Source organism: Manacus vitellinus, unplaced genomic scaffold (genome assembly GCF_001715985.3).
Source record: "Manacus vitellinus isolate BGI_N305 unplaced genomic scaffold, ASM171598v3 scaffold_32_pilon, whole genome shotgun sequence".
Taxonomy (NCBI): domain Eukaryota; kingdom Metazoa; phylum Chordata; class Aves; order Passeriformes; family Pipridae; genus Manacus; species Manacus vitellinus.
The window spans coordinates 3,066,085-3,091,403 of NW_021940460.1; the positions used below are offsets into that span (position 1 = coordinate 3,066,085).

General features: G+C 52.2%; 1 protein-coding gene across 1 annotated transcript; it reads left to right on the top strand.

Annotated features, from left to right (window-relative positions):
* Positions 1-977: 977 nt before the first annotated feature.
* Positions 978-19,227, top strand: FKBP6 (FKBP prolyl isomerase 6). The gene is made up of 7 exons (XM_029961363.1): positions 978-1,064; positions 1,623-1,825; positions 2,941-3,060; positions 4,046-4,240; positions 4,495-4,604; positions 8,120-8,201; positions 19,080-19,227. The coding sequence occupies exons 1-6, from the start codon at positions 1,049-1,051 to the stop codon at positions 8,187-8,189; spliced, it is 714 nt and encodes a 237-aa protein (XP_029817223.1). The 5' UTR covers positions 978-1,048; the 3' UTR covers positions 8,190-8,201; positions 19,080-19,227.
* Positions 19,228-25,319: the final 6,092 nt, after the last annotated feature.

Below are 25,319 nucleotides of genomic sequence, written 5' to 3' on the forward strand. Positions count from 1 at the left end.
TCATGGGTACATCAGGCCCCTGAGCAGCTTTTAAATAGCACTTAATAAGTTTAGTCTGCGTTCACCAGGACTAAAAGCTTAAACTCCTTGGCAGTGTGAGCTGGAGTGAGGGTGTGGTGCCCATCTGTGTGCCCTGTGCCTCAGTGCCACGTTTGGTCGGGGTGGCAGGGCCAGGGGAAGGTGCTGGGGGAGACAAAGAGGGCAGAGCCTGTTGTGGAAGAGCCCCAAGCCTGTTATGTTGAGGTGCTGGTGGCTGGCAAAGACCAGAACAGGCGCTTCAAAGTGCTGTGTCTTTCTGTTTTGGAGACTGTCTGTTCTCCTTATCAGTGTTTTAGCACTTGGGATACCCTGTGTAACTTCTTGTGGCTGACAGATTAAAGGAAAGGGCATCTTGACCTTGAGGAAAGCTAGATTTCCAGGGCCCACCTGTGCTCACAGAGAAGTTTGAGGCTGGAATTGGTTCCTGAAGTGGTTTCAGGGCTGGTGCTGGATCAGGGAACACCCATTACAGTGTGTTTTCTAACTGAGGAGACCTGGAGTCGCAGATTCACAGCTTGGAGGGTATGTTTTCCCCTTTGTTCCTCTCTCTCCAGGTCTCCAGCTTTGGTTAGGGAATGCTTTGTTGAGTATTTCTGCAGATAACCGAGGCATTTTAATTTGCTCAGCTGAAGTTTCCAATTCTTAAAAGCACAAAAATCACATCTCTTAATTAGCTCAGGAGTGTTAAGCAGCTGCTTTGTCTGGGGATGTTGTTAAAACACACAGCACCACTGGGCTGCTTGGGTGGCACCAGGTTTTTGGTGTAGAACACAAGGGTTTGTGCTGCCTCTGCTGTTCCACACCAGAAGGAAAAAAGAGAAGCAGGAAAAAAGTGTGTTGCAAATCCAGCCCTGAGTGTGCTCCTGGTGTTGCTGTCGCTGGATGTGAAACCAAACTCTTGCTTTTCTCTTCTCCCCACTCCTCCCTTTGCACAGTGAAGTACTCTGGGTACCTGGGAAACTGGAATAACCCCTTCTGTTCCTATGGGCACGGCAAGTATCCAAAGCTGATGAAACTTGGAAGAGGTAGGTTTGAGCCACAAAGTTGGTCCTGGGGCTCAGGGTTGTGTTGAGACATTTTGGGGCTCAGGATTGTATTGAGACCTTTTGGGGCTTGGGGTTGTGTTGAGACATTTCAATTCAAGTGCTATTTGGTGCCTCTAGGTTGTTTGAAACATTAAAAAGTTGTCAGTGGAGCCCAAAATCCCCGTGGTTCAGATGGGAGAGGGAATGTGCACCTGTAACCCTCTGCCCAGGAGGGGCAGGGAGGTGTTTCCCACCTGTTTGAAATCACCAGAGAGGAGATGCTGTTCTTTTCCAGGCTGGATGGGGCTTGGAGCACCCTGGCCGAGTAGGAGCTGTCCCTGCTCATGGCAGGGGTTGGGCTGGATGATCTCTAAGGTCCCAGACCACCCTGGATCTGTGATACCTTGTGCTCGGCCCCTCAGCCTGATAACCCCCCGCGGAGCCGCTGAGGAGCTCCCAAGGAGTTCTTTCCTCCAGGCTTTGGGAAAACTCACTGCTTGGCGTGTGAGGGGGGTCGGTGGCCTTGAGCCTCACCCCTGGCACCCCTGGTTGTGGCAGACATCACGCTGTGGGGGCTGGAGCTGGGGCTGATGTCCATGGCCCGGGGCGAGGTGGCGCGGTTCTGGTTCAGCCCGCGGTACGCGTACGGCCCGCGGGGCTGCCCCCCACACATCCCCCCGGACACCACCGTGCTCTTCCACGTCGAGCTGCTGGACTTCATCGACTCGGAGGAGTGTGACCTGTTCTTCGAGCTGAGCGACGTGAGTCTCCTTAGTAAGGTTTGGGAACGACACACGGGGCAGGGGTCCTTGTCCTGCCTTGTCCTTGTCCTGCCCTGTGCTTTTCGTGGCTCGTGGTTGTGTTTGAGGGGAATGGAAAAAAACATGCAGAGTCCCTGCCCTTTGTGTGTCCCTCCCGGTGCGGGTGCTGCCTTTGTTTGCTCCTCTGGGCTGGAAGGAGTCGGTGGAACTGCTCCTGGTTATTTTTAGCTTTACCAGAAACCTCATGTTTACAACTAGAGGGCACCAGCTTCCAGGAATTCCTCTAAGGAGCAGGAAGGAGCCGTCTGTAACAATCCTGCTCAGTCCCAGTGCCCCCTCCACCCCCCACCCTTTTGTCCCAGCTTCTTGGCTGCTCTCCCAAGTGCTCCTTCCCTGTTCTTTCCTCCCTGGTGAGTTACGGTGTTATTGTTAATTCCCCTTTTCATGTCAAGGGCTTTGGGCTGTGGTTGTGGGTCAGTGAGTGGGGGCAGAGGCTGATGGGGGAGCCTCTCCTGCCCCTCTCCTGCCCCCAGCACAGGCTGATTTTTTTTTCCCCCACAGCCCTGTGAGGAAACCACACTTGCAGCACTCCCTCCTTGCCCACCCTTTCTGGCTGACTGACCTCTCTCTGTGTGCTGGTTCCAACTTGCAGACCCAGGACAAAACCTGTCCCTCCATTTTTATCTTTTTTATGATTCCTGGGTCTTTTTTTTTTTTTTTTTGCTGGTTGGTGTCTCTTGGGGGGGGTGTCAGGCCGTCCCAGAGCTGCCCTGAGAGCAATTGGAGCAACAGAGCCTTTCAAGCAGCTTTGTGCCAGTGACAGCATTTGTATTAACTCAGCTGTGTGCTGAGAGAGTTGGGCAGGATTTAAGGACACATTCCTGCTTTTTTCAGCCCTACTGTGGGCCTGGGGAGCTTCCTGACCTCTTCATCAGGAATTACCAGCACAAAAAGTTTCAGCCTGACTGGGGAGATGCCACATGGTGATGGCCTGGCCTTGGCAAGGGCCTGGCTGCTGCTTTGTGAATAAGAGGGGGCTGTGCAGGGCTGTCCTGTCTGGGCTCTGTGCTTGTTTCCTTTTGTTTGAGCTGAAATTCAGGTATTTCTTTCCCCAGGCACAGAAGGACACGTTTCCTCTAGAAAAGGTGTTGAAAGTGGCAGCCACGGAGAAAGAGTTTGGCAACTACTTCTTCCATAAGCAGAACTTTGGGGTTGCCAAGCACAGATACAAAAGGGTATGGAGCCAGGAAAAGGCGGGATGTGCTTTGGGAAAAGCTGTGGAAGCAGGGATTGTTGTTAGCTCACCACAGCAGGTACAGGTTAGAGAGCAAATAACTTCATTGTCTCTTCCAGGCATAGTTTGGTATCAAAGAACAGGGCTTGGACACCTGGTTTTGTGGAGGCAGCTGTGGTGAATGAGGGAATAGAGTCACAGAATCCTTAGGGTTGGGAAAGCCCTTTGAGATCGACTCCAACCATCCCCCAGCACTGCCAAGGCCACCACTGACCCGTGTCCCCAAGTGCCACATCCACACATCTGTTAAATCTCTCCAGGGATGGGGACTCCACCACTGCCCTGGACAGCTGTGCCAGGGCTGGACAACCCTTTCCATGAAGAAATTTTCCCTAAAATCCAACCTAAACCTCTCCTGCAGTTGCCTCCTGCAACTTGAGGCCTTTTGTTCTTGTTCTGCCCCTTGTTCCCTGGGAGCAGAGCCCAACCCCCCCAGTTCCACTCTCCTGTCAGAGAGTTGGAGAGAGTGAGAAAGTCCCCCCTAAGCCTCCTTTTCTCCAGGCTGAGCCCCCCAGCTCCCTCTCCAGGCATGGAAATGCTCAGTTATTCCCAAACTGGAATGCATCTGCCACAGTTCCAGAGGTGGTAAAGATTCAGTTGCTTTTCCCTGCTATTTTTGAAACAAAATTAATTTAACTTGCCTTTGTCCCTGTAACATTTCTCTTCCATGTTTGTCCTTAAAATCTGAGTCCTGGATGTAATTTTCTTTTCATTCTACTGCTTTCAAGTTCCTTGATCAGCTCCTAAACCCGTGGCCACGTGGCTGAGCTGAGAATGCCACGTGCTATTTACAGTTCTGATTGTTATTACTTTTAGCTGACTGAGGTGAGCAGAAATGTGGGTGTTGCTGTTGGATGAGGTGGATCCCTCACTTTCCAGCAGGGATTTGTTGTGCACTGGTTGTTTTTTCCCCCCTCTCTGCTCAGGCTCTCTCCATCCTGGATCGCAGCTGTTCCAGCGAGGCCGAGCGGAGCCAGATCAACACTTCCAAGGTGCCTCTGCTCCTGAACCTCTCCCTCACTTACCTGAAACTGGAATGTCCTGAGCGAGCTTTGAAATACGGGAAGAAAGCCTTGGAGATGGACCAGGGAAATGTCAAAGCCCTGTTCAGGTGTGGCCAGGTGGGCACAAAGAAATCCTTCTGGTTTTATCATCCCAGAACCCCCCGGCCTGGCTGTGGAGGGAACCCCTGGATTCTGCAGCAGTCGAGGTGGTTTGGCTGCACCTGCCCCTTCCCTCTGGGAGTCTGTCACCTGGAGCTTCTCCTGGGGGATTCCTGAGCTACCTGGCTCTGTCTCAGGAATGTTTGTTGTTGAGTCCTGAAGAAGGGCAGTGAGTCTGTATTTACCTTGCAATGCACCCATCTTCTTCCCAGGCTTGTCTCTGCATGAGGGAATACAACAAATCCCGGGATTTCCTGACTAGAGCCCAGCAAATCCAGCCCTTCAACCGTGATATCAACAACGAGCTGAAGAAGTGGGCAAGGTGAGAGCCCTCCTTTCCATCCCTGGAGGGTTTAGATGGGCTGGAACACCCATTCCAAAACATTTAAACTGTTAAAAAAAAAAAAAACAACCAAACACCAAACTATTGGGTTAGTGAGTGACTTGGGAAAAGGCAGGTGGGGAAAACTGCTTGAAAACATTTTTGAGGCACAGCAGCTGCAGGTGAGGAGCTGGGAGCAACCACCCTTTCCATACAGTTGGTTTGGTGGGATGGGAGCAGGTAAGGATGAGGACAGGGATGTGAGGGTTGCCAAAATGCCTCAAACCCAGTGAATTTAGCTCAGTTGGTTAGAGCTTGGTGCTAATAATGCCAAGGTTGTGGGTTCAGTGTCTGGAGGGGCCAGTCAGTGAAGAGTTGGACTTGAAGATCATTATGGGTCCCTTCCAACTGGGAATATTCTGTGGCTCTGTGAAATGCAGTTGGCTGGACCTCCAGCTGATCATGTCCTGGATTAATAAGTATGATTTTGATTCCCTTTAAGACGTGTTGGTTAATCACAGCAGCTTTTCTGCACTGCAAGTGCTTCAGTGCACAATGCTACAAATACTGCTGTTTGTTAAAAGTGAATTTCTTGCTGGTTTAGAGGTAATAAGTGAGCAGCCCTGAAGGCAAACTCTGCCTTCACCCTCAGGCTGAGTACAGGACAACCCTGCCAGCTTTAGTCATGGCCCAGCCCCACCAAAACATGAGTAATGCTTGTCTCTGCCCTCATTCTGCTCTTCCTTTGAAACTGCCAGAAGCACCAACTAGTTCCCAAAAGTATGTGCTGTCCTGGCACTGTTCACAGGGGTAGGAGTGATGCCATGCCCAGCTCCAGAGCTCACAAAGCAGCCCTGGAATACGAACCCCCTTTTGTGTGTCGGTGCCAGGCACTTGCAGAAAGGTTTGTAGGCAGCAACAATATCTAAAAGAGTGACTGGTGCTGCTGGAAAAGCCAGTCTGGAGGGCTGAGTGCCTTCTCCAGGGAATGTTCTGGTGCAGAGCTGTTCTGTCACATCAGTGTCCTGTGTATCCACATCATCTTTGACAGTCTGTGATGACACCAAGTCTTCAAACTTGTTCTGTTACTTCTGAAGCACAAAGAGCTCGAAGGCAGGATTAGCTGTTGGTGTGGAAATCTGAAATAAAGCCCTTGTATTCGTGCAGATCTCCCTCTGGGTGTGGAGCTCCCAGACTGTGAGGTGAGGGCAGGGAGTTCTGCACTAGATCTGGCTGCTCTTGGAGGTTGGGTCGTGTTCAGGGCTGGAAGGCCTCATTCTAGAAGCCTCTTGTGTTCCCTTCGGTTTGTTTGAAATATGTTGGCAGGTAAAAGAGGAATCTTGCTGACAGTGTTGAGGTGGTGCTGCCAGGAAGCAACAAGGCATTTGTGCCTCTGTCTGCTCCAGCTCTGGAGAGAGCAGCACCTACAGCCAAAGGTGTGTCAGAGCTGAGTGTGCATTAAACCACTGTTGTCCTGCAGTTCCTGCTTCAGTGCCTGGTAAAATTGGTGTATTTTTTTGTTTTTAACCATAGAATGGGTTGGGTTGGGTGGGACCTTAAAGCCCATCCAGTCCTACCCTCTACCATGGGCAGGGACACCTTCCACTAGCCCAGGTTGCTCCAAACCCCATCCAACCTGGCCTTGGACACTTCCAGGGATGGGGCAGCCACAGCTTCTCTTTCCAACCTGTGCCAGGGCCTCCCCACCCTCACAGCCAAGAATTCCTTCCCCAACATCCCATCCAAACCCTGCCCTCTGCAGTGTGAAGCCATTCCCTGTGTCCTGTCCCTCCATCCCTTGTCCCAAGTCCCTCTCCAGCTCTCCTGGAGCCCCTTTAGGCCCTGGAAGGGGCTCTCAGGTCTCCCTGGAGCCTTCTCTTCTCTGGGTGAACCCCCCCAGCTCTCCCAGCCTGGCTCCAGCCTGAGCTTCAGCTCTTGGAGTATCTCTGTGGCCTCCTCTGGACTTGCTCCAGCAGGTTCAAGTCCTTCCTGTGCTCAGGACCCCAGAGCTGGAGGCATCTCTGCAGGTGGGATCTTTTACCACTGGCAAAGAGTGGAATTAGTAAGAAATAGATGAAGCCAGTGTTAATTGGGTGTTGTTAATGAGGCCTTACCTCAAGCTCCATCTGGAATGTTGCCTTTGCCTGAGAAAACTTGCAGTGTGATCTGGCAAATGCTTCAGAAATTGGAGTATGGATCAAAATCCTGTTTTTAGAGGCTTTTCACTTCCTCACTGGGTACATTTATCTTCTGCTAAGAGGAATGTCATGTTAATCAGCAGCTCCCTTTTGCTGTCTGAAACAAAGCTTTGGAAAGCATCTGTTTACCAGCTGAACCAAGTTCTTGGCAAAATTCACTTCACTGGAGAAAAGGCAGAATCCAGGGTGAGGGGCATGTGGAATGTGTGCCTGGTACCAGCTGTGGTGGTCTTGGTGCAAATTCTGCTGCTGGATTTGGGAATTCTGTTGGAAGGTTTGTGTTGCATCAAATCTGGGGTGAAATGGGGCCGTTCCAATGTCTGGCATGAATCTGCCCCTCCAAACAAGGGGCTCTTGGATTTCCTGCTGTGGCTGGTGTGGGAATGTACCTTCCACAGATGGGCATCCATGATCTGCTCAGCCACCCCTGTCTGAGCCTTACCAGGAGAGATTTACTGTGCTGGGATTTCACTTCACCAAACCTTCTGAGGGCTCTGGGCCCAGAGGTGCTGAGGGCAGGGCTGGGAGAGCTGGAGCCACCCTGGGGCTGGTTCTGCCCTGTTGCACAAAAACCTTTGCTTTTGGCCTTATATGGCAGCAGATGCAGGAAAACTGACCCCGTGGGCAGCCACTGCTCCCTGGGACAGCTCCCAAACTGAGTCACCCTGTGGCTCAGGGATTCCTCACCAGTGAGGTGAGAGCACAGGGAGCAGAGGATGCTGTGCCTGGATAAGCAGGGATTCAGATGGAGCAGGCTGGGAAGCTTCTGCTTTTTTGAAGTGAGAACAGAGGAGGGAACATCTGCCTTGTCATCCACTTAGTCCTGACACAAATCCCTGCTGTCCCCTGCCCATCCTGTGTCCATGGTGGATGTCCTGGTGTAGGGCACTCAGGCAATGTCTCCTGGGTGCTGAAGGAGCTCCTGCAGGGAGACACAAAACTATCCCACAGCACACAGGTGGGGTTCCTCTGCACTGTCCCACACTTCCAAAACTGGTGTGGAAATCATCTGGCTCCCAAAAGGCAAATAAATGATTTAAGTTGGATTAGAAAGCTACACCTCTACCTCAGTTAGCTTGGTCCAGTAAAGCAGATACCCAAGATCTGAGGAGGAGGCACAACGTTTCCAGCTCTTCTTCCCTGACGTGGCAGAGAGAAGGACTTGGATGAGCTGTGTCTGTGCTGCAAACACACTGTTACATCAGGCTAATTTATTTATGTAGAAAAGTAATATTCTACAGAAAAAATAAGCTCTATTTTTGGGTTGTGGCCCTGGCAGTCCCCAGCCCCTGATGCCATCCTGTCTCTGCTCTGCAGGTGCTACGAGGAGTACGTGGAAACGGAGAAGGACATGTGCTGCAGAATGTTTGACAGCTCTTGTGGCTGAGCAGGAATCAAGGTAACCAGGCTGTGGGAAAAAAAAGGCTGAGCTCTCCCCAAACCTCTGTGCTGTGTTCTCAGGTGGGGAACCTGCTTCTCTTCTGCGTGGGAGGGTTTTGGAGGCAAAGTGGAAGGTGAAGGGGAAGGGTGGGATGGTGGAGTGTTGCTGCATCATCAGCTCAGGGAATTTTTCCTGGGACAGGGACCTGGAACTGCCAGGAGTTGAGTAAGTTTGGTTTGTTGTTTCCTGTGCTGCTTATCCCAGCTATTCCTGCTCAGAGCCAGGGGGAGGAATAGCTCTGTAGTCTTATTTCTCTGCCAATTAAAAGAAGCAAAAAAAAAAAAACTTGTTCCTGTCAAACTTAAGAATTGGATTTCCTCCTCCCCTCCAGCTCTCCTGTCTGGAACTGTTGGAATGCCTCACTTCAGAAAAATCTAAATATTTTATTTCTGGTTTGGTTTTTTTTTGTTTTGTTTTTTTGGAGTTTTTTTAAATATTAAAAAACCTGTTTGGAGAAAAAATTTCAAATGGCTGTTTTGGACTCTTTAAAGCCTTAAATCTTCCAGCAAAATTGACGGGTTTATAAATGCACAAAGGCTCTTTGATCATTTTTTTTTCCTTTTTTTGTCAAAACCTTCAGGGGGGTGCAAGGGGGGGGAGTGAAAATCTTTGCTGGTCTCTTGCTTTGGGGTAAACCCAAGGGAAGGAGCTGTGGAAAATGACAGCAGCCTTCTGTCAGGAAGCATCCCCAGCTCAGGGCCGTCACTTTGCTGCTGTTTTCTCTCTCTCCTGAAGCACAGGCAGCACCTCCTTGCTTGCAGAAAATGAATATTGGCAGCCTTTCCATCAGTGCAGTGGTGTTTTTTAAGCTTGGCTCTTTTGTCTGTGCTTGTGAGGGAGTTAAGGCAGTGTTCGAGGAAAAGGTTGGGTCCTAAAAGAACACAACCCTCTCCTGGCTGGATGTGCCTCTTTGTGTAGCCTCTGCCCTTCCTGCTGCCCCTGTGCCTTGGGCCAAGCTGAGTGTGTGGCCTCAGAGCACAAATCCTTCTGCCCTGGCTGTGGGATGACACTGGTGACACCTGTCACAGGTACCTGCCCCAAGAAAGGAGCTCTGAAAGGGGATTTAAGACTGACAAGGTCTTGTGCAGGAAATCTGTGGCTCTGGGCTTGGCAAGAGGCTCTGCTTCTCCACTTGCTGAAGTCCAGTTTGGAAGCCTGTAGGACCTTGGGTCTCATTCCTGATGGTGCCTGACCTGGGAAGCTTTTTGTGTGGCTCTGGGCATCAGCTTGGCCCTGCTTTGTGGTGGGAGTCTGAGGGATTGTGGTGATCTGGGGCACCACACGGGTCCTCCCCTGGGAAGGTTCTGTGGCCTCTTGTTTCCCAGAAAGTGGCTTGTGAAGGTGCTGATTTCCACAGAGCTGGTGGAAGTAAACCAGTGGGTTTGGTTAGGGGAGACTGAGAAGTACAAAGGGAAAGGGAAAAGGAGACACTTCTATAGGGCTGAGTTTAGGGATTGGGCTGAACTCATCAGCCAGAGTTTATCCACTGAGCCCAGTGTGTGGAGTTCTCCCACCTTACACAGCTTGGAAGTTGATTTTAGTTGCAGCATTAAAAATAGACCAAGTCTCCAGACAAACATAAATCACCAAGACCTAAACAGGATTCTACTGTTCATTCATGGCAAGAGAAGTCCCTTTGCTGGAGGAGGTTCCTGCAGGGCCTTTGAGCTGGAGGTTGGGCTGCTGCTTTAAAACCTCATTACACATTCAGAGAGGAGCAAAGCAGTTCCAGCAGGAGCTCCTACTCCCTGTCAAAGACACTGGGAATTAGTCAGGGTGGAAGCAGAACGTTCTTTAGTGTTTTCTGACAGCCTTGTACCAGTTTAGGGCACAAGCTGTACTGGGGCAGTCTGGCTCCATCCCTTCTGTGTAAGGCACTGAGTGAGGAGATGGCCTGGGAGTGCCATGGTTGATGATCCAGTGGAATCATAACAACTGTGGAAAACTTTCCTGGCATACCAGCTGGCAGGTGCTTGTGGAGCACTGAGCTGACCCGTGGTCCAGCTCCCAAATGTCTTGGAGCTGTAGCTGTGGCTTTTCCTCCCTCCTGGAACGCTGCTGCATCCCTCCCCTGCCTCAGAGCTCCTTCCTGGGTGCTGTGCCTTTGGGGAGTCCTGCTCTGCTGCAGGGACAAGGTTCATTCCTCTGCACTGGATAACCCAGGGCTGTGTTGTATGTTTTGTACAACTGCACCCAAACCTGGGCACACCTGAGGATCCTCCTCCTGCCCGGTGTCTTTGCAAGGGATTTTGCGGTGATAGGACGAGGGAGAATGGTTTTAAGCTGAAAGAGGGGAGATTTAGGTCGACTATTAGGAAGAAATCCTTCCCTGGGAGGGTGGGGAGGCCCTGGCACAGGTTGCCCAGAGAAGTTGTGGCTGCCCCATCCCTGTAAGTGTCCAAGGCCAGGTTGGACAGGGCTTGGAGCAACCTGGGACAGTGGAAGGTGTCCCTGCCCATGGAGCAATATGATCTTTAAGGTTCCTTCCAAACCAGAGCATTCCATCATTTCTGTGTCCTTCTCCCTGTAGAGCCCAGTTCCTCAAATTGCTACAAACATCATCTTGCTCAGAACACAGTTTTCACCTTTTTAATGCAGTTTGTGGTCAAAATAGATCTTTTCTTTGGTGAAGTGCAAGGCTGCTCATGGTACTTTCTGGGGGAATTCAGGAATACTCAGAGGGAAAAACAGAGGCACAAACACTTTCTTAAATCCATCCTGCTGCAGTTCCTTGGAAATGTCTTGTGTCTCCTGCTTGTCCCTCTCTGGGTTTGGGGTATTTACCTGCCTCTGTCCCCTCTGTGTGGTGCAGGTGTGTCAAGCCCAGTTTCCTGGCATGTGCAGAGCTGGAAGTCCTCCTCGGTGTCCCCAAAGCTGCAGGATGGTGGGCTGAGGCCTGCTGGCTTATGGGAGCTTTTGGTGGTTGTTTGAAAGACCCAGCAGTAAAAAAAAAAAAAAGGAATTTGTCATCACTGTGTTACTCTGGTCCTTCATTGTAAGAGATCTAAATCATGAGGAGTGGGGACAAATTCCTTAGGAATGTCTGGGTTCTAGTAGAGGGTCCTTGGTGATACTTTTGTCCCAGAAAGATGAGCATTTGAGCTTTTTTTTTTTTCATTATAAGTGAGCCTAAGTTGAAAACTTGTCTCTAATGTGCACCTCAGCTCAGTACACAGGAGAAGTGGTCCCAGGAGTTGGGAGCACACGGGGAAATGTTCCAGTGCAAACAAACAGGGCTGAAATTATGGCAGGAAACAGTAACTCTGAGGTCAAACTTGTGATTGCCATGAATAGCAAGTCCTACCAATTCTGAAGGCATTAATGGGTGAGAATTGGCTGTAGAACTGGGGCTGTGTCACCAGGTAGAAGTGACTATAATTGGGTTTAAAATCAGCAGCAGTTGCCAGTTAAACTGACCTAATAAGCTGAAAGAGACTTGCAAATAAACGGAGTCTGTGCATAAAACAAAGTCCTGCCTTGGGAAAGCTCCAGACTTGGAGTAAACAGCAACTTGCTCCTTCCCCTCCTGCTCTGGTTGTTCCTGGCATCTGAAATGTGCCTCCTGCTGATCCTGTCCCTCCCCACTGCTGAGCAACACAGAACCAGCAATTCACTGCTCCTTTAGAATATGCAAATTCCTGTCCCACAGAGGTGTCCTGTGCTGCAAAGGAAATTGTTAAATCTCTGCTTTCTGCTGAGCCTGGCTGGGCGAGGGGGAAGGCTTGAAGGAGGACTTAATTAAGCATTCTCCTTGTTAAGCAGAGGAAGGAGAAAAGCTTTTAATGAGGTGGTTGGGTTGGGGTTTTTTGTTTTCCCTCCAGCTCTCTCCTCTTCTAGCATCTTGCCTTTTTTTTTTTTTTTTTTTTTTTTTTTTTTCAGAGTTGTTCTGCAGTTCCTTCCTGCAGCAGTACCTGTAATATCTCTGGTAGGATCTTGGGCTCTGGAAACTCTGGAGAGAGGACTGCAGGACCTGGTTTTAGGGATGCCCTGACATGCTTTCCCAGTGGGTGTACTGGACATGGGCCTGGATGCACTAGGGGGGGGGGTTTCCAGACTGAGAGATCTGGCTGGGGCTTAGAAGCCAAAATAGGATGTGAAAGGGAAAAGAGGGAGATCTGTGCAATATCTCAGTGTCCTACAGTGTCCATCTTCCAGCCTCATCCAAGGACTGCCTTGGGGCCCTGGGCTGTCCTCTCTGACTTAGGAAGTGCCTAAAGCCTGGGATTCCCCCTTTGTGCTCAAACACAAAGCTCCCAGATGAGGCAGGAGCAGATCCCTGGCTGCATCTCTGACAGGAGGGGGGAGCCAGGTGGGGGTCGGGCTCTGCTCCCAGGGATCAAGGGACAGGACCAGAGGAAATGGCCTCAAGCTGTGCCAGGGTAGGTTTAGGTTGGATATCAGGGAAAACTTCTCAGTGGGAAGGGTTGTAAAGCATTGGAGTAGCCTGCCCAGAGCAGTGGTGGAGTCACCATCCCTGGAAGTGTACAGAAAACACGTGGAAGTGGCACTTAGGACGTGGTTTAGTGGTGAACAAGGTGGTGCTGCACTGATGGTTGGACTTGATGCTCTCAGAGGGCTTTTCCAACTTTCTGTGAGTCTTGTTTTCCCCCAGCTCCTGCCTGAGGCCACCTGGCCCTGGGAAGGCCAGGCTGAGTCCCCAGGGAATACCCCTGTGTGGGGTTTTACTTCTCAGAGCCTTTGCCAGGAACTCTAATACAAAATATTCTGCTGTTACAAACCAGTAGAGCGTGAAGAAGGTCCTGGGCTCTTCTCATTCCCATGATAACTCCTGGTTTATCATGCAGGTGCAGTTTAAAGAGAATGGGTTATGTGTAAGATGGGAATTTCTTTATGAACTTTTAGCTTTGCAGGGCATTTAATCACTGGCCCTCACTTCCAGCAGCAAGGAAACACACAGTTATCCTAATTTTTTCTCTGAATCATAATTTTTAAAGCCTTCTTTCTCCACCCCTTCAGTGGTGCCCTGGCTGGGCACCAATCCTGCTGCTCTGGAATCTCCAGGTGTTCTCTCTGAACTAGCAGAAGAGATGCTTTTGTCCTATCTATTTCTCTTAGTTTTAAATCCAGGGATTTTAAATGTCCATGGAAACTTTTACTGACCTGACACCCTTCAGGGGAGATGCTCTCCTGGTTACAAGAGGGTGCTGTGCTGGTCAGAGTCTTAAACCTGCCAGCTCTGTGCTCCAGCAAAGTGAGCAGGGAAACAGTGACAGACTTGGGAAGAGCTTTAAATGCAGAGACAGCTGAGGTTAAATTAAATAAGTGCTGAGAGCCCTAAAAGTGTTCATTGTGGTTTTGGGAAATACTCCTCTGCTTCTCAGCTGCCAAGCACTGCATCCCAGTGCATGGAGTCAGTGAATCTCAGAATTTTTTGTGTTGGAAAAACCCTCTAAGGTCATCGAGTCCAACCCTTCCCCCAGCACTGCCAAGGCCACCACTGACCCATGTCCCCAAGTGCCACATCCACATGTCTGTTAAACCCCTCCAGGAATTGGGACTCCACCCCTGCCCTGGGCAGCTGTGCCAGGGCTGGACAACCCTTTCCATGAAGAAACTTTCCCCAGTATCCAACCTGACCCTCCCCTGGCACAGCTTGAAGCTGTTCCTTCTCCTCCTGTCCCTTGTTCCCTGGGAGCAGAGCCCGACCCCCCCCAGCTCCCCCCTCCTGTCAGGGGGTTGCAGAGCCAGAAGGTCCCCCCTGAGCCTCCTTTTCTCCAGGCTGAGCCCCCCCAGCTCCCTCAGCCACTCTGGGTTGGGGTGTCCTTTCCATCAGCTGATGGACTGGGAGCTGCATCCCTGCTGGAACAGCCCCTGGGTGCTGAGGGTCCTGTCTGACACTGGAGCAGCAGCACTTTGCAAACAGGCCCTGTCTGTGTCTGTCACCACCAGGAGATCCCAACAAGGGCTTTGGATTTGGGGAACGTGCTTTTGGAAAGACTTCTTGCTTCAGATGCAGGGAGTGCCTTGGCACTGCTGAGAGCTGCTTTGCAGAGCTGGAGAGTTATTTCCAGTAAGGACAGACATGACCTTGATGTGCCTCCTGCACTGCCCACCCTGCTCTGTCGGGGCTGTTGATTCCATAGAATGCTGGGCATTATTGACCTGGGAGTTATCTGAGCTCTTCAAGGACTGGGAGCTGCCCTAAGGATCAGTGTCAGCCCTGACTTGCTGGGTGAAGTCCCTTCTGAGTCAGAAGTGTGTGTTGAAGAGTTCATCCCTTCTTTCACCTTCTCATAATTGTCCCTCTTGTGAGACCTCTTGCTCTCTGAAGAAGTGGTTTTTCTGCTTTATCTGGGTGCTGTTTGAAGGGGATTTGGTTTTTGGTGGTTTTGGTTTTTTTTTTAGAAGTGCTTAGGAATGAGCTCTGCTTTCTGTTCTTCCTTTTTACATTAGGAATCCTTGTCCTATCCCAGATCTGAACAGACTTGACAGCTCCTCCTTCCATCACCTCAGGTTCAGGATGGCAGTGCATGTCATCAGCATTCAGGGCCTTTGGAGTTGAGACTTGTTAGAGATCTCTGGAGAATTCCTGCTGCCACTGAGCTGTCTGTCTGGCATACAAGCAGCGCTTGGAACTTGCTGTGGATCCTTTGCAGAGCTGAGGATCATGACAAATTGACTGGGGGGAAAAAAATGCTGAGAAAAAAGCATTTAAGAGGGCAGTGGGAGTTCATGTAGCTTGGCTCTAGACACTAGGAGCAGCACATCTGCTCCTTCCACCTTCCTCTGTGAATTTGGGCACCTTAGATGGGGCAGTTGGAGCCTGTGCCAGCCTTTGGATGTCTGGATGAGTGTCTGGGTGCTGTGTGCTCTGCAGGAACACCCACAGCCACCTCAGCATTGAAGTGGCCACTTGAAGCACTCACAGCTGGACATCCCCAAACAGCACTTGGGGACAGGGGAGGGCAGGGCTGACTGCAGAGCCACTTCCTCAGAGAGCACATAAGTGGTCCCTAATTAGGGAATTCTCTCATGGCATACTCAGAGAAAGCCCCCAGGGATGGCAGTGCCTTGTGTCCAGATAGAGCAGGACAGCCTGGAGCTGGAAATAGCTGTTGCTGTGCTGTGTCAAGGTGGATTGCCCAGACATGGAGTTATCAGCTGCTGAGAGCACTCTGGTGCTTCTGGGCTTTCTTCTTGGCACTCTGCAGCCTGTCACTAACCTCTTGTGGGCTCCATGAGATTGCTTCCCTCCTGGCTGTGGTGGTTTTTCTCCAGGCTGTCATTCCAGAGTGGCAGTGCCTGTGGGGCTGGGCAGGGTCTGAGTGAAGAGCCCTTTTCAGATGGTTGCTGTTCCCAGCAGGCTCATGTGGAACTGTGGTGTTGGATGTGCTGGATCCTTCTGGCTACTTCCCTTCCTTTCTTCTCCATGCCCGTTGCAAATCCCATTTAGATCCAACACAAGCATTGAAGAGAAGGTGCTCTGTCTCCCCTAAGAGACATGAGGAGGCTGCATTTCTCTGAATATCCTTTGAGGTCACTTTTCTGGGATATAAAAGCCTTCCAGGCTGCCCCCACCAACCTGATTTCTTGGATACTTCCCTTGAGGAACACTCTTCTCACTGAGGGGTTATCCCAGTGCAGTGCTGCTGGCAGCTGCTGCCTCGAGGTATGGGTGTAGCAAGGGCTGAACTGGCAGGAGAGGTGGTTTAAATGCACAACTCCAACTTTGCAATTTCCTCCTGCTTTGATAAAACCTTTATCTGCTGTGTTTAGTGCTTCCCTGCAGCCCTGCTAGAGAATGGAGGCAGGAGAAGGGGGAGCTGGGAAAGATGCACCAACAGTTTTCTGTGCAAAAAAAAAGCAACTTAGACCAAATTGTAAAGCCTCAGTTAAACATTAACTGTTAATTATGGCTTTAATGCAGAGTAAAGGTGACTGTGGATATAAATGACCTATGACCTGGCATGTTGCTCACTGTGAATTGATAGTTGGCCTTGTCATTGCAAAGGAGGAATTAAAATAGCCGGGACCAACAGGCCTGTGTGTGAACTTCAAAGGCAGCCTGTGCCTCGCTGAGTTGCTGCCAACCTGCTGTTAAGTGAAGGAAACAATCTTGGAGCAGGGTCCTGCCTGGATTGGGCTGTTCCCCTCCGTGCAGGAGCAGCAGAGGCTTTGAACCCCTTCCAGCTCCCGTGTCTGCAGGGCCCTGTGGTTCCCCTCCACTTCTCCTCTGATTGTGGAGCCATTAGGTGGAAATGAAAGAGATGAGCTGATCAAACACTCCCTGAAATGGCTTTAGGGTTTCAGTTTGAATATTTTTTTTAATTAGCTGCATGTAAAGACTTTATTACTTCAAATAGCAGCCACGAAACCCTCTCGGTTTGATCCTTTATTTTCCTGGTGCACACGAAGCATCAGTAGGTTTGTACCCAGTTAGACACCCCAAACCACAGCCAACAGCCAGTGGGAACATGCAGGGATCAGCTTTGAAGTATTCCTGTTGGGAACACATGAAGGAAGTGCTCTGTGAGGATGGGATCAGACTGACAAGGAGCAGAGTGGAAGTCAGTCGCATTTTAGCAGGAGCAAGGATGCTTTAGTCTGACAACACACAGAACACTGTAGCACATCAAGGGTAAGGATTTTTTTTTCCCCCCACACTTCAAGCCTTTCTTTCCTTGTCCTGGCTGATAGAACTTCATGCTGTGAACTGGAGAAATGATTTAAGCATTTCTCTCTCTGATTCATTTTCAAAGAGAAGAGATCAGCTCAAGTGTCCTCCAGTCGTTTTCCTTCTTTAGAAACTTCCTCTCCCCCTTCTCCTGCTCAGGGGAGACACTGGAAAGTGCTGCCAGCCTGAACTGGCTCTGGGTATCTTGTATGTCAGGAACATCATGTACCCCTAGTTTTGGAAGGTTTGGCAGTAAAAGGAGCCTGTGAAATGAGGCTCTTGGTGGGTGTGGGTGAACCAGGATGGTGACTCTGCCTTGAATCCCAGTTTGTGCGAGGCTGGAAATCTTCACTCCTGTGCTTCTGGCAGCCTTGAAAGTTCCTCTACGGTTTTGTGCTTTTATTATCCCAAACTTTAAATTGGGGACAGCCCTTGAGAGAGGCACATTGTGCTGATTCAGGCTCAGTTTTCTGGCAGGGTGGCCCTTGAGTCACGGGTTCCGTGTGGCTCCGAGCACAGGGACTGACAATCCCGACAATCCCGGCTCCTCTTGGGGTCAGCGGAGGGAGATGAGTCACTGGAGTGAGCAGGAGGCTGGGCTGGAGACTCCTGATGTTCCTCACAGCCCTAATTATCCAGTGATCCTGTGGTGCCTTTCAAGGATGTACAATGAACGAGGTGTGGATTCTGAGCATCATGTGATGCTTCATCTTCTCATCCTTCGCTCTGTAAAGCGGCCGTTTCCCTCACAATTCCTGGTTTCTTTGCCTCCTGGTTAGCAGCCTGTAAGCTGATATCCTCTAAGGGACAAGCTTCCTTATTTTGCTACCAGTAATTTGATTTCCATGTGCAGGCATGGCTGGTGCAGCTGGGCTGGCTGAGCCAGGGTGCTGGAAAAGTATAAAAACGGGTTTGGGCTCCTGGTATTCCTGAGCTGAGTCAGGCACCTCTTGGATGGGATCCTTTGACCCTCAGAGCTGCTGCAGGATACACAGAAGGGGTTATCCTGGGGAAAGGTTTCCAAGGATTTTCCTGATTTTTATCTGTTCAGTCTTTGCTGTTTATCCTGTGGGTGACAGAGGGACAAGGCTGATGTTTCCTCAGTGATTTGGTACCATTTTTACTGATAAATCAGGGAAGTACCCCCTGTATCATTATTTCTTCATTGGTACCTCAGAGGTGCCACTGGCAGCAACACCACAAGCAGCAGGATGTGACACCAGGCACAGGAGAAGGTGCTGGGTGTGAGGGCCAGGGAGGGGAAGGTCCTGGCTCTGCAGGAGCAGAGGGAAGGTGTGGCTGGGAGGGGCTTTGAAGGAGCAGATGAGTTTTTGGCAGCGAGGTCAGTAGAGCCATTAGAAGGTGAGGCAGGAGAGCCAAGTCCTGATCAGTGACCCAAGAGGTTCCCCTTTGAAATTCAGAGCTGGGGAAGGAGGAATCACAGGGTAGAAACACACCTGGTTCTTATCCAGAGAAAGCTGATGCTGCACCAAGGTGCTGGTTTCCTTCTGAAAAAAGGAGGGAGGGATGGGGTGGGGGCTGAGATGAGAGAAAGGGGCTTAGCTGGATATGGAATCTGCCATTTCTCCATGTGTGCCAGGGCTCCAGGACTGGTGAGGACCCAGCTGTAAGTGGGAGCAATGGGTTGAGGGCAGGTAACAACACCCAAAGCACTGGGGATGCTCTGTGATCCATCCCAGGCCTCCCAGTGCTCCTGTCCTGCGCCAGGAAGGAGCTGGGAGCAGGGAAACGTGGGGAGAAACAACAGGAAAATGGGATGAGGAGAACAGGGAATCTTCTGGGAGACACAGGACTGTCTCCAAAGGCAAAGAGTGAGTATCCAGGCTTTGGTTTCCCAGAATAGAAGTGGAAAAGCACAAGTGCTGGGAAGCGTGGATGCCCCTGTGCAGGAAAGGGGGTGGCCTGAAGAGTTCTCTGGGGCTTCCCTGAGCTGGGCTGGCCACTTTTGAGCTCTTGGCACTTAATACTCAGTTTTATCCAAGTCCTCCACGAGGAAGTTGAATGGATTTTATGGGGATTTCCCTGTGCCTGTTTCACCTCTGTTAATCCAGAGAATTCCAGGTGTTTCTTTCATGGCCACTGGAGCTGTGCTGGTAACCACGGACCATTTAATTCTGAAATGGATTAAACTGTGCAGGTGATGTCTGGGAGACACTGACTGTGATGTTTTGTCATCCTAGGACCTTTCCAACTGCCCAGCCCTTGGACAGGAGGGAGGCCCACCTGGGGGCACGTGGAGATTCCAGCATCACGTTTTGGGAGAAGGAGCAGGAGCACTGTCTGCTTTGAGAGATGAAGGGAAAGTTCCCATTTTTGTACTACACAAACTGATTTGAAGTTGGGTTTGTTTGCTGTGTTTTGAGACATTTTCCAGAAGAATTAAGTCCTGCTGTCAGAGAGAGGGAAGTGTTCCTTCTCTCTGCCCTGACATCCTACCTCCTGCAGGTTCCAGGCTGCTTTTAGGGAATCAGTAAGTGGGAGGAGGAGGCCGTGAAGTTTTGTATTTGCACAGGCTGTTCTTTAAAAACTTAGGTTTGATATTTTTGTTCTGAGAAAATAAACCAACCTGAGCATTAAGGCTGTACCAGTTTATTGTGCAAGAGGGATTAATGCCTGAAAGGAGCTGGAATTTGGGAATGGGGTCTGGTTTGTTGCTGTAGAGCTGACTCCCTTTGTGGGCAACAGCGTGTTGTGCTCTTTGTTTTGGCTGGATGTTCCTGTGAGTGTTGGTGCTAAATTTAAAATTGCTGAAGAATGCCAACTTTGTCCCCTGCACATCCTGTGCCTCCTCCAGCTTCCCTGGAGTTGGGTTCTTTGGGAGCAAATTCCACTGTGTGCTCATGTGGGGGTGAGGCTGGAACTGAATAAATGCAGAGCCAAAGATGCTCCAAGGGCTGGAGCCCCTCTGCTCTGGAGCCAGGCTGGGAGAGCTGGGGGTGTTCACCTGGAGAAGAGAAGGCTCTGGGGAAACCTTAGAGCTCCTTCCAGTCCCTAAAGGGGCTCCAGGACAGCTGGAGAGGGACTTGGGACAAGAGACTGAGGGACAGGACAAGAGGCAATGGCTTCCCACTGCCAGAGGGCAGGGATAGATGGGATATTGGGAAGGAATGAGGGTGGGGAGGCCCTGGCATTGGTTGCCCAGAGAAACTGTGGCTGCCCCATCCCTGGAAGTGTCCCAGGCCAGGTTGGACGGGGCTTGGAGCAACCTGGGCAGTGGAAGGTGTCCCTGCCCATGGCAGGGGGTGGGACTGGATGAGCTTTAAGGTCCCTTCCAACCCAAACCATTCTGGGATTCTGTGAATTCCACAGCAGGGGCTTCCCAGCTGTTCACCTGTCCCGGGTGCTCTTGTCTGTCCACTTGTCCCTGCTTTTTTCCGGGAGGGTCTAAAACCGATCCCCCCAGTCAGTCCCAGTTTACGTTGCCGAGCCCTTTCCCGGCCCGACACTAGATGGCAATGCCTCCTTCCCAATGCTTCTCCAAAGGCTGGTGATCGGGATTCCTTTCTGATGGGCTTTAAATCTGGATATTGGTGTTTTTCTGCACCAGTTATCCCGATAATTTTGCTTGGGAGCTGGTGCCTCTTCCCTAAAAGAAGTGGAGAAACTTTTCCTGGGATAAGACATAAACACAGAAGTTTTTCCAGCAGGAGCCAGTGCCTGTCGTGGAGCTCCCTGCCATGGGCTGTGCTGGCACTTCCCTGCCAGCCCTTGGGATGATCAAGTGTGGGCAGCTGGATCCATGAGTGGAAACTTGGCACATCCCTGTCCACCGATGACCTTGGAAAGGCAGCACCTCCTGCTCCCCACACTGGGGACCAAACCCAGCGGGGAAGGCGTTTCATCTGCTAAATCTGAACTGCAGGACTGCGTGTGGGTGGTGTGGCTGCTGTGGCACACTGAGGAGCTTTCCAAGCCTCTGGAAGGTCTTCTCCAGTCCTGCTGCCAGTGGCAGAGAACAGCAGCCACTTCCCTGTCACTCAGCCCACGCTGGTGACTTGTATTTGATCCAAGGCCCCTCTCCAGGTTAACGGGCAGTTTGCTGCTATCTGACACTTCCCATGGTGAACTAGACCTTGCTGAAGTGCATTTTTCCACTTTTCCTTACCAAATTATGGCCAAAAATTACTTTCCTGAGCTTTATTTATTTAATTTTTATTTTGTTGTTACTGAAGGAAGAAATACAATCTTTCAGCCTCTGGGCAAAATCAAAGGTGTGTTTGGACCTGACTTGGCATTAAAACAGAAATACAAATCCTTAACTTAAAGAGACAAAAATCTCTACAGAGAACCACACTTTCTGGTTGGTAGTCAAAAAACACAGGCTTGGAGAAGTTTCCTACTGGAATTTTTGATTTTGGCCAAAATGCCTCCCCTTTCCCCCCCTCCCATATCAAATACTTTTTGACAAACACCCTCAGTGTGTTCCCTGGAGAAGCTGCTCCGAAGGTTGGTCCCAGCTCAGCAGTGCTCTTGTATTTCCAGTTTGGGTTTATCAAATGTCAACCTCCAGCTCCAAGTTTGCTCAATTCCAGGATTATCTGATCTCAGGTGATGTTTTCCTGGTGTGGGTGTTTGCCCAGCCCTGAGGTGTTGTGAGTCCCCTCAACCCACTGATCTGGCTCCTTTGGGGCTGTGTGGGGTGTGAATCACAGCCCCTGTGTGTCACCTGTGGGTGCTCCTGTGTCACCTCTGCATCTCCCAGCCTGTTGTCCCCACACCACTGAGCCCCCAAGGACACGATGAGGGCAGTGAGACCCCACTCTGTGCCCATCCCCTCTGCTGGCAGCTGGCACAGAAACCCTGGGGAGCCTTGGTGGGTGTCCCTGTCCCCACCACAGTGTGGGCTGTGCTCTGCTGGGGACGAGGGTGGGCTGAGACCACTGGCAGGTAAGCAAAAGATGTGGGATGGCAGAGCTGAAGCTGGGCTGAGACATCCAGGGCACGTGGAACGGGGATGCTGGAAGGTGCCCCAGGTTGTGGCACCTCCTGTCTGGTCACAGGTCTCCTCCCTCAGCCTGGGGGTGCTGTGGTGGGAGATGCAGCTTCCACCCCTCCAAACCTTCCTGCCACGTGTGGGGATGTTGGTCCCACCAGCTCTGCCTGGGTGGGTGCTCAGCACCCTCTGCCAAGCCTGGAGCAATCCTGCTGATCCCAGGGGCCTGGAGGCTTGGGCACCCTCCCTCAATCATCCCTGTGCTGCTGGCAGGGCAGAGGGGAGGCAGAACTAGTGGCTGCAAGCAGGGATTGAGGATCCCTGTGGTGCTGGAGCCCCTCAAGTCACTGGGAACCCCATTCCCCCGGGTCAGAACAGGAACCAAGGACCCCCGTGGCACTGTAGCCCTTGGGCTGAGTCAGGAACTGAGGACCCCCATAGCACTGAAGCCCCTGTGCTGGCACAAGGACCAAGCACCCCATGGCACTGGATCCCCTTGAGTCACCGGTCACCTCGTTCTGCCAGGCAGGGACAGAGACCAAGGACCCCCATGGCACTGGAGCCCCTTGAGTCACAGGGCACCCCTTACCCCTGGGTCAGGACAGGGACCAAGGACCCCCTTGGCACTGGAGCCCCTGGGGGCGACAGGGACAAAGGACCCCTATGGTGCAGGAGCCCCTTGAGTCACCAGGCACCACATTCCCCTGGGTAGGGACAGGGACCAAGGACCCCCTTGGACAGGCACTGAGAACCCCCCTGGTGCTGAAGCCCCTCGGGCAGGTACCCCCGTTCCCCCGGGACAGCACCGGGGACTCCCTCACACCCCGTTATCCCGAGGGCCGGCTCTGGCAGTCCTCTGGCAGCCCCTCGGTGCCGCCGGCCCGGGGCCGAGCCCCGCCGGGCACGGAACGCTCCGTGCTCCGCTCCCGGCCCCGCGTTTGTGTTGGCACCGGCCGGCGAGCGGGGCCGGTTTAATTGGCAGTTGTGTTTGTGGCCAGGGTGTTATGAAAAGGTTTTCTGTCTCCCTCTGTAAGTTCCCCTGAATATGTTTTCACTCTTAATATAATATTCACTTCATTATTAGCTGAAAGAGGCTCTTTTCAGAGAGGGGGTTTTTTCTCCCCCCCCCCCCCACTTCCAAAAATATATTAAACAGCCCCTTCATGCAGCGCTGCGCTGAGGGCCGGGATTGTCTGCCGGAGGGGAAGTGAGAAACCCGACGGTAAATGGGATTTACACAGAAATTCCTTTCTTCCCCAGCGTGCCGGCGGCGCTGGCCGGGGGAGGGAGGAGGCGTCTGATGCTTACGGGGTGTTTTGGGGGTACCTCGCGTCCCCACCCAGTGTGGTCACTCAGGGGATCCCCCCCCGGCAGAGCAAATGCTCCCAGAGGCTCCCGGCACCCGTTTCCAGATGCAAACCCCTCCAGCGGCGTCGGGACCCGGCCGGAGGGAATCCCGTGTGCCGGCATTCAGTGCCGGAGGTGTTTCCAGCATCTGCCAGGTTTTGGGAGCTTGTTCTCTGCTGGGTGGATGCTGGGACGTCCCGGGGCTGGGTCAGGCTGGGTCAGGCTGGTGTCTGCCAGGTTTTAGGAGCTTGTTCTCTGCTGGGGGGATGTTGGGACGTCCCGGGGCTGGGTCAGGCTGGTGTTGTCCGTGGGCTCGTGCCATGCCAGCCCTGGCTCCGGGAGCTTTTGGGATGCCCGAAGGCAGCCGGTCAGAGCGGGGGGGACATTGGCCGGGCAGACGGGAGCCCTGGGCTGGCGCTCGCAGTGGTGCTGAGGGGCACTGGGATCCCTGGGGACTCCCAAATCCCCGCTCCATCCCTCGAGGAGCTGCCGTGAAAGCCCAGAGGAGCCCGGAGCAGATTTTCTCTTTCATTGAAAGCAGGGTAAACACAAATCCCCCCTCCCCACTCTACACCCACCCCCTTTAGGACCCTTCCCCCGCTCCGCTGCCACCATTCCCGGCCATCCTGCGAAACGCATTAGGGCCGGTGCCACGCGCTGATGAGTATCCAAGGTCTGTCCCTAGCTGGGAACAATTAGCAGTTGTTTTGGAACGACTGTTTGCTGTGGCTCCGGAGCCGACACGAGCACCCCTTTCGGAGCAGGGACCGCGGCCAAGGGAGCTCCCAAGGGATGACACAGCTCTCAGTTAAGGATGCTTTTGGGATGGGTCTGCCGTGTGCATCCCCAACCCCTCAGCTGATCAAGGAAGTGGGAGCTCTCTGATGTTGCTGGACTTCTTTTTTCGGCTTTTGGTAAAAAAATAAAGAGCTCTTTTTCCAGGGTCTTTCTGGTCCATGCCCCCCTTCCCATGAATGCATCGTGCCCAGTGTATCCCAGTGCCTCCCCTGCCTCTCCCCCAGTGTGCAGCATTCTCTTGTGTAAAGCCAGGCAGGAATCGTGCCTGGTAGGCTGGGGGGAGAGTGGGGGGTCCAGAAAAGATAGAGAAGGTTGGGGAGTGTCACAGGCAAATGGAGACTCCTGATTTTGCAAATAGGTCTGAAAGCTGAGGGTGGGACCCTGGACCAGGTGGGGAATGAGAAGTGCTGGGAGAAAGGTGGTGATCCACCAGTGTGGTGGGGACAGGGTCAGGGTGATTCCCAGCTCTTCTCCCCTTGGTGTGTCCCTGGCCCTGTGCACCCCAGGGATGCTGCATCCTGATCAGGGTCACAAAGGCTGGAGCCAGTGTAGGACCTGGGCTTGAACTACACAGGGAACTCTGTGGTCTGAGAGGTGAAGGGGCTGGAGGAGGAGGAAGGTGGCCTGGCTGACAGGGGCCAGCTTGGTTTTCCATGGCCTCACATTTTCCTGTGCTGGAGATTTGCAGTGAGGGTGGAAAATGTGGTGGGAGGGGAGGGGAGTGGAGGGGAGTGGGGCCAGCAGGGGTTTGGGACATGACCTGCTGCCAGGGCAGAGCCTGTGGAGGGGTTACAGACATGGCACACACCAAACCCCCGTGGAGCTGGGGACTGTCCCCTCCCAGGGGGGGTTGGGGATGGGGGTCTGCTGGGAAGCAGGGCAGCACCACAGGCAGCTGCCTGGACTTCCTGCTCCCACAGGATGGGCGGGCACCTCCACGGGATGGGAATGCTTGGGAGGTGCCAGGGAGCCCATCAGAACACAGAGCACAGGGCTGGGCTAGAGTTTGTCACCATGCTGCCCTCCCTGCCACCAGCCAAGGCCACCCATCTCAGCGTGCAGACATCCCAAATCCCTCTCAGACACCTCACTGCTGCTTCTGGGGCGTTTGCAGCAAACCTGGATTACTGGGAGCCATGAGCAGAGAGGATTTGACCCAGCCCAGAGGCTGGTTGGGTTCTGCCCTGAGTGCTGCCAGCATGACCCTCAGGCAGCCATGGTGGCCATGGGATGTGGCATTCCCTCAGTCCATGGGATGTGGCATTCCCTCAGTCCATGGGATGTGGCATTCCCTCAGGCCAGGCTCTGCTGGAGACCTGGAGGCATGTTTGGTTTTGCCAGC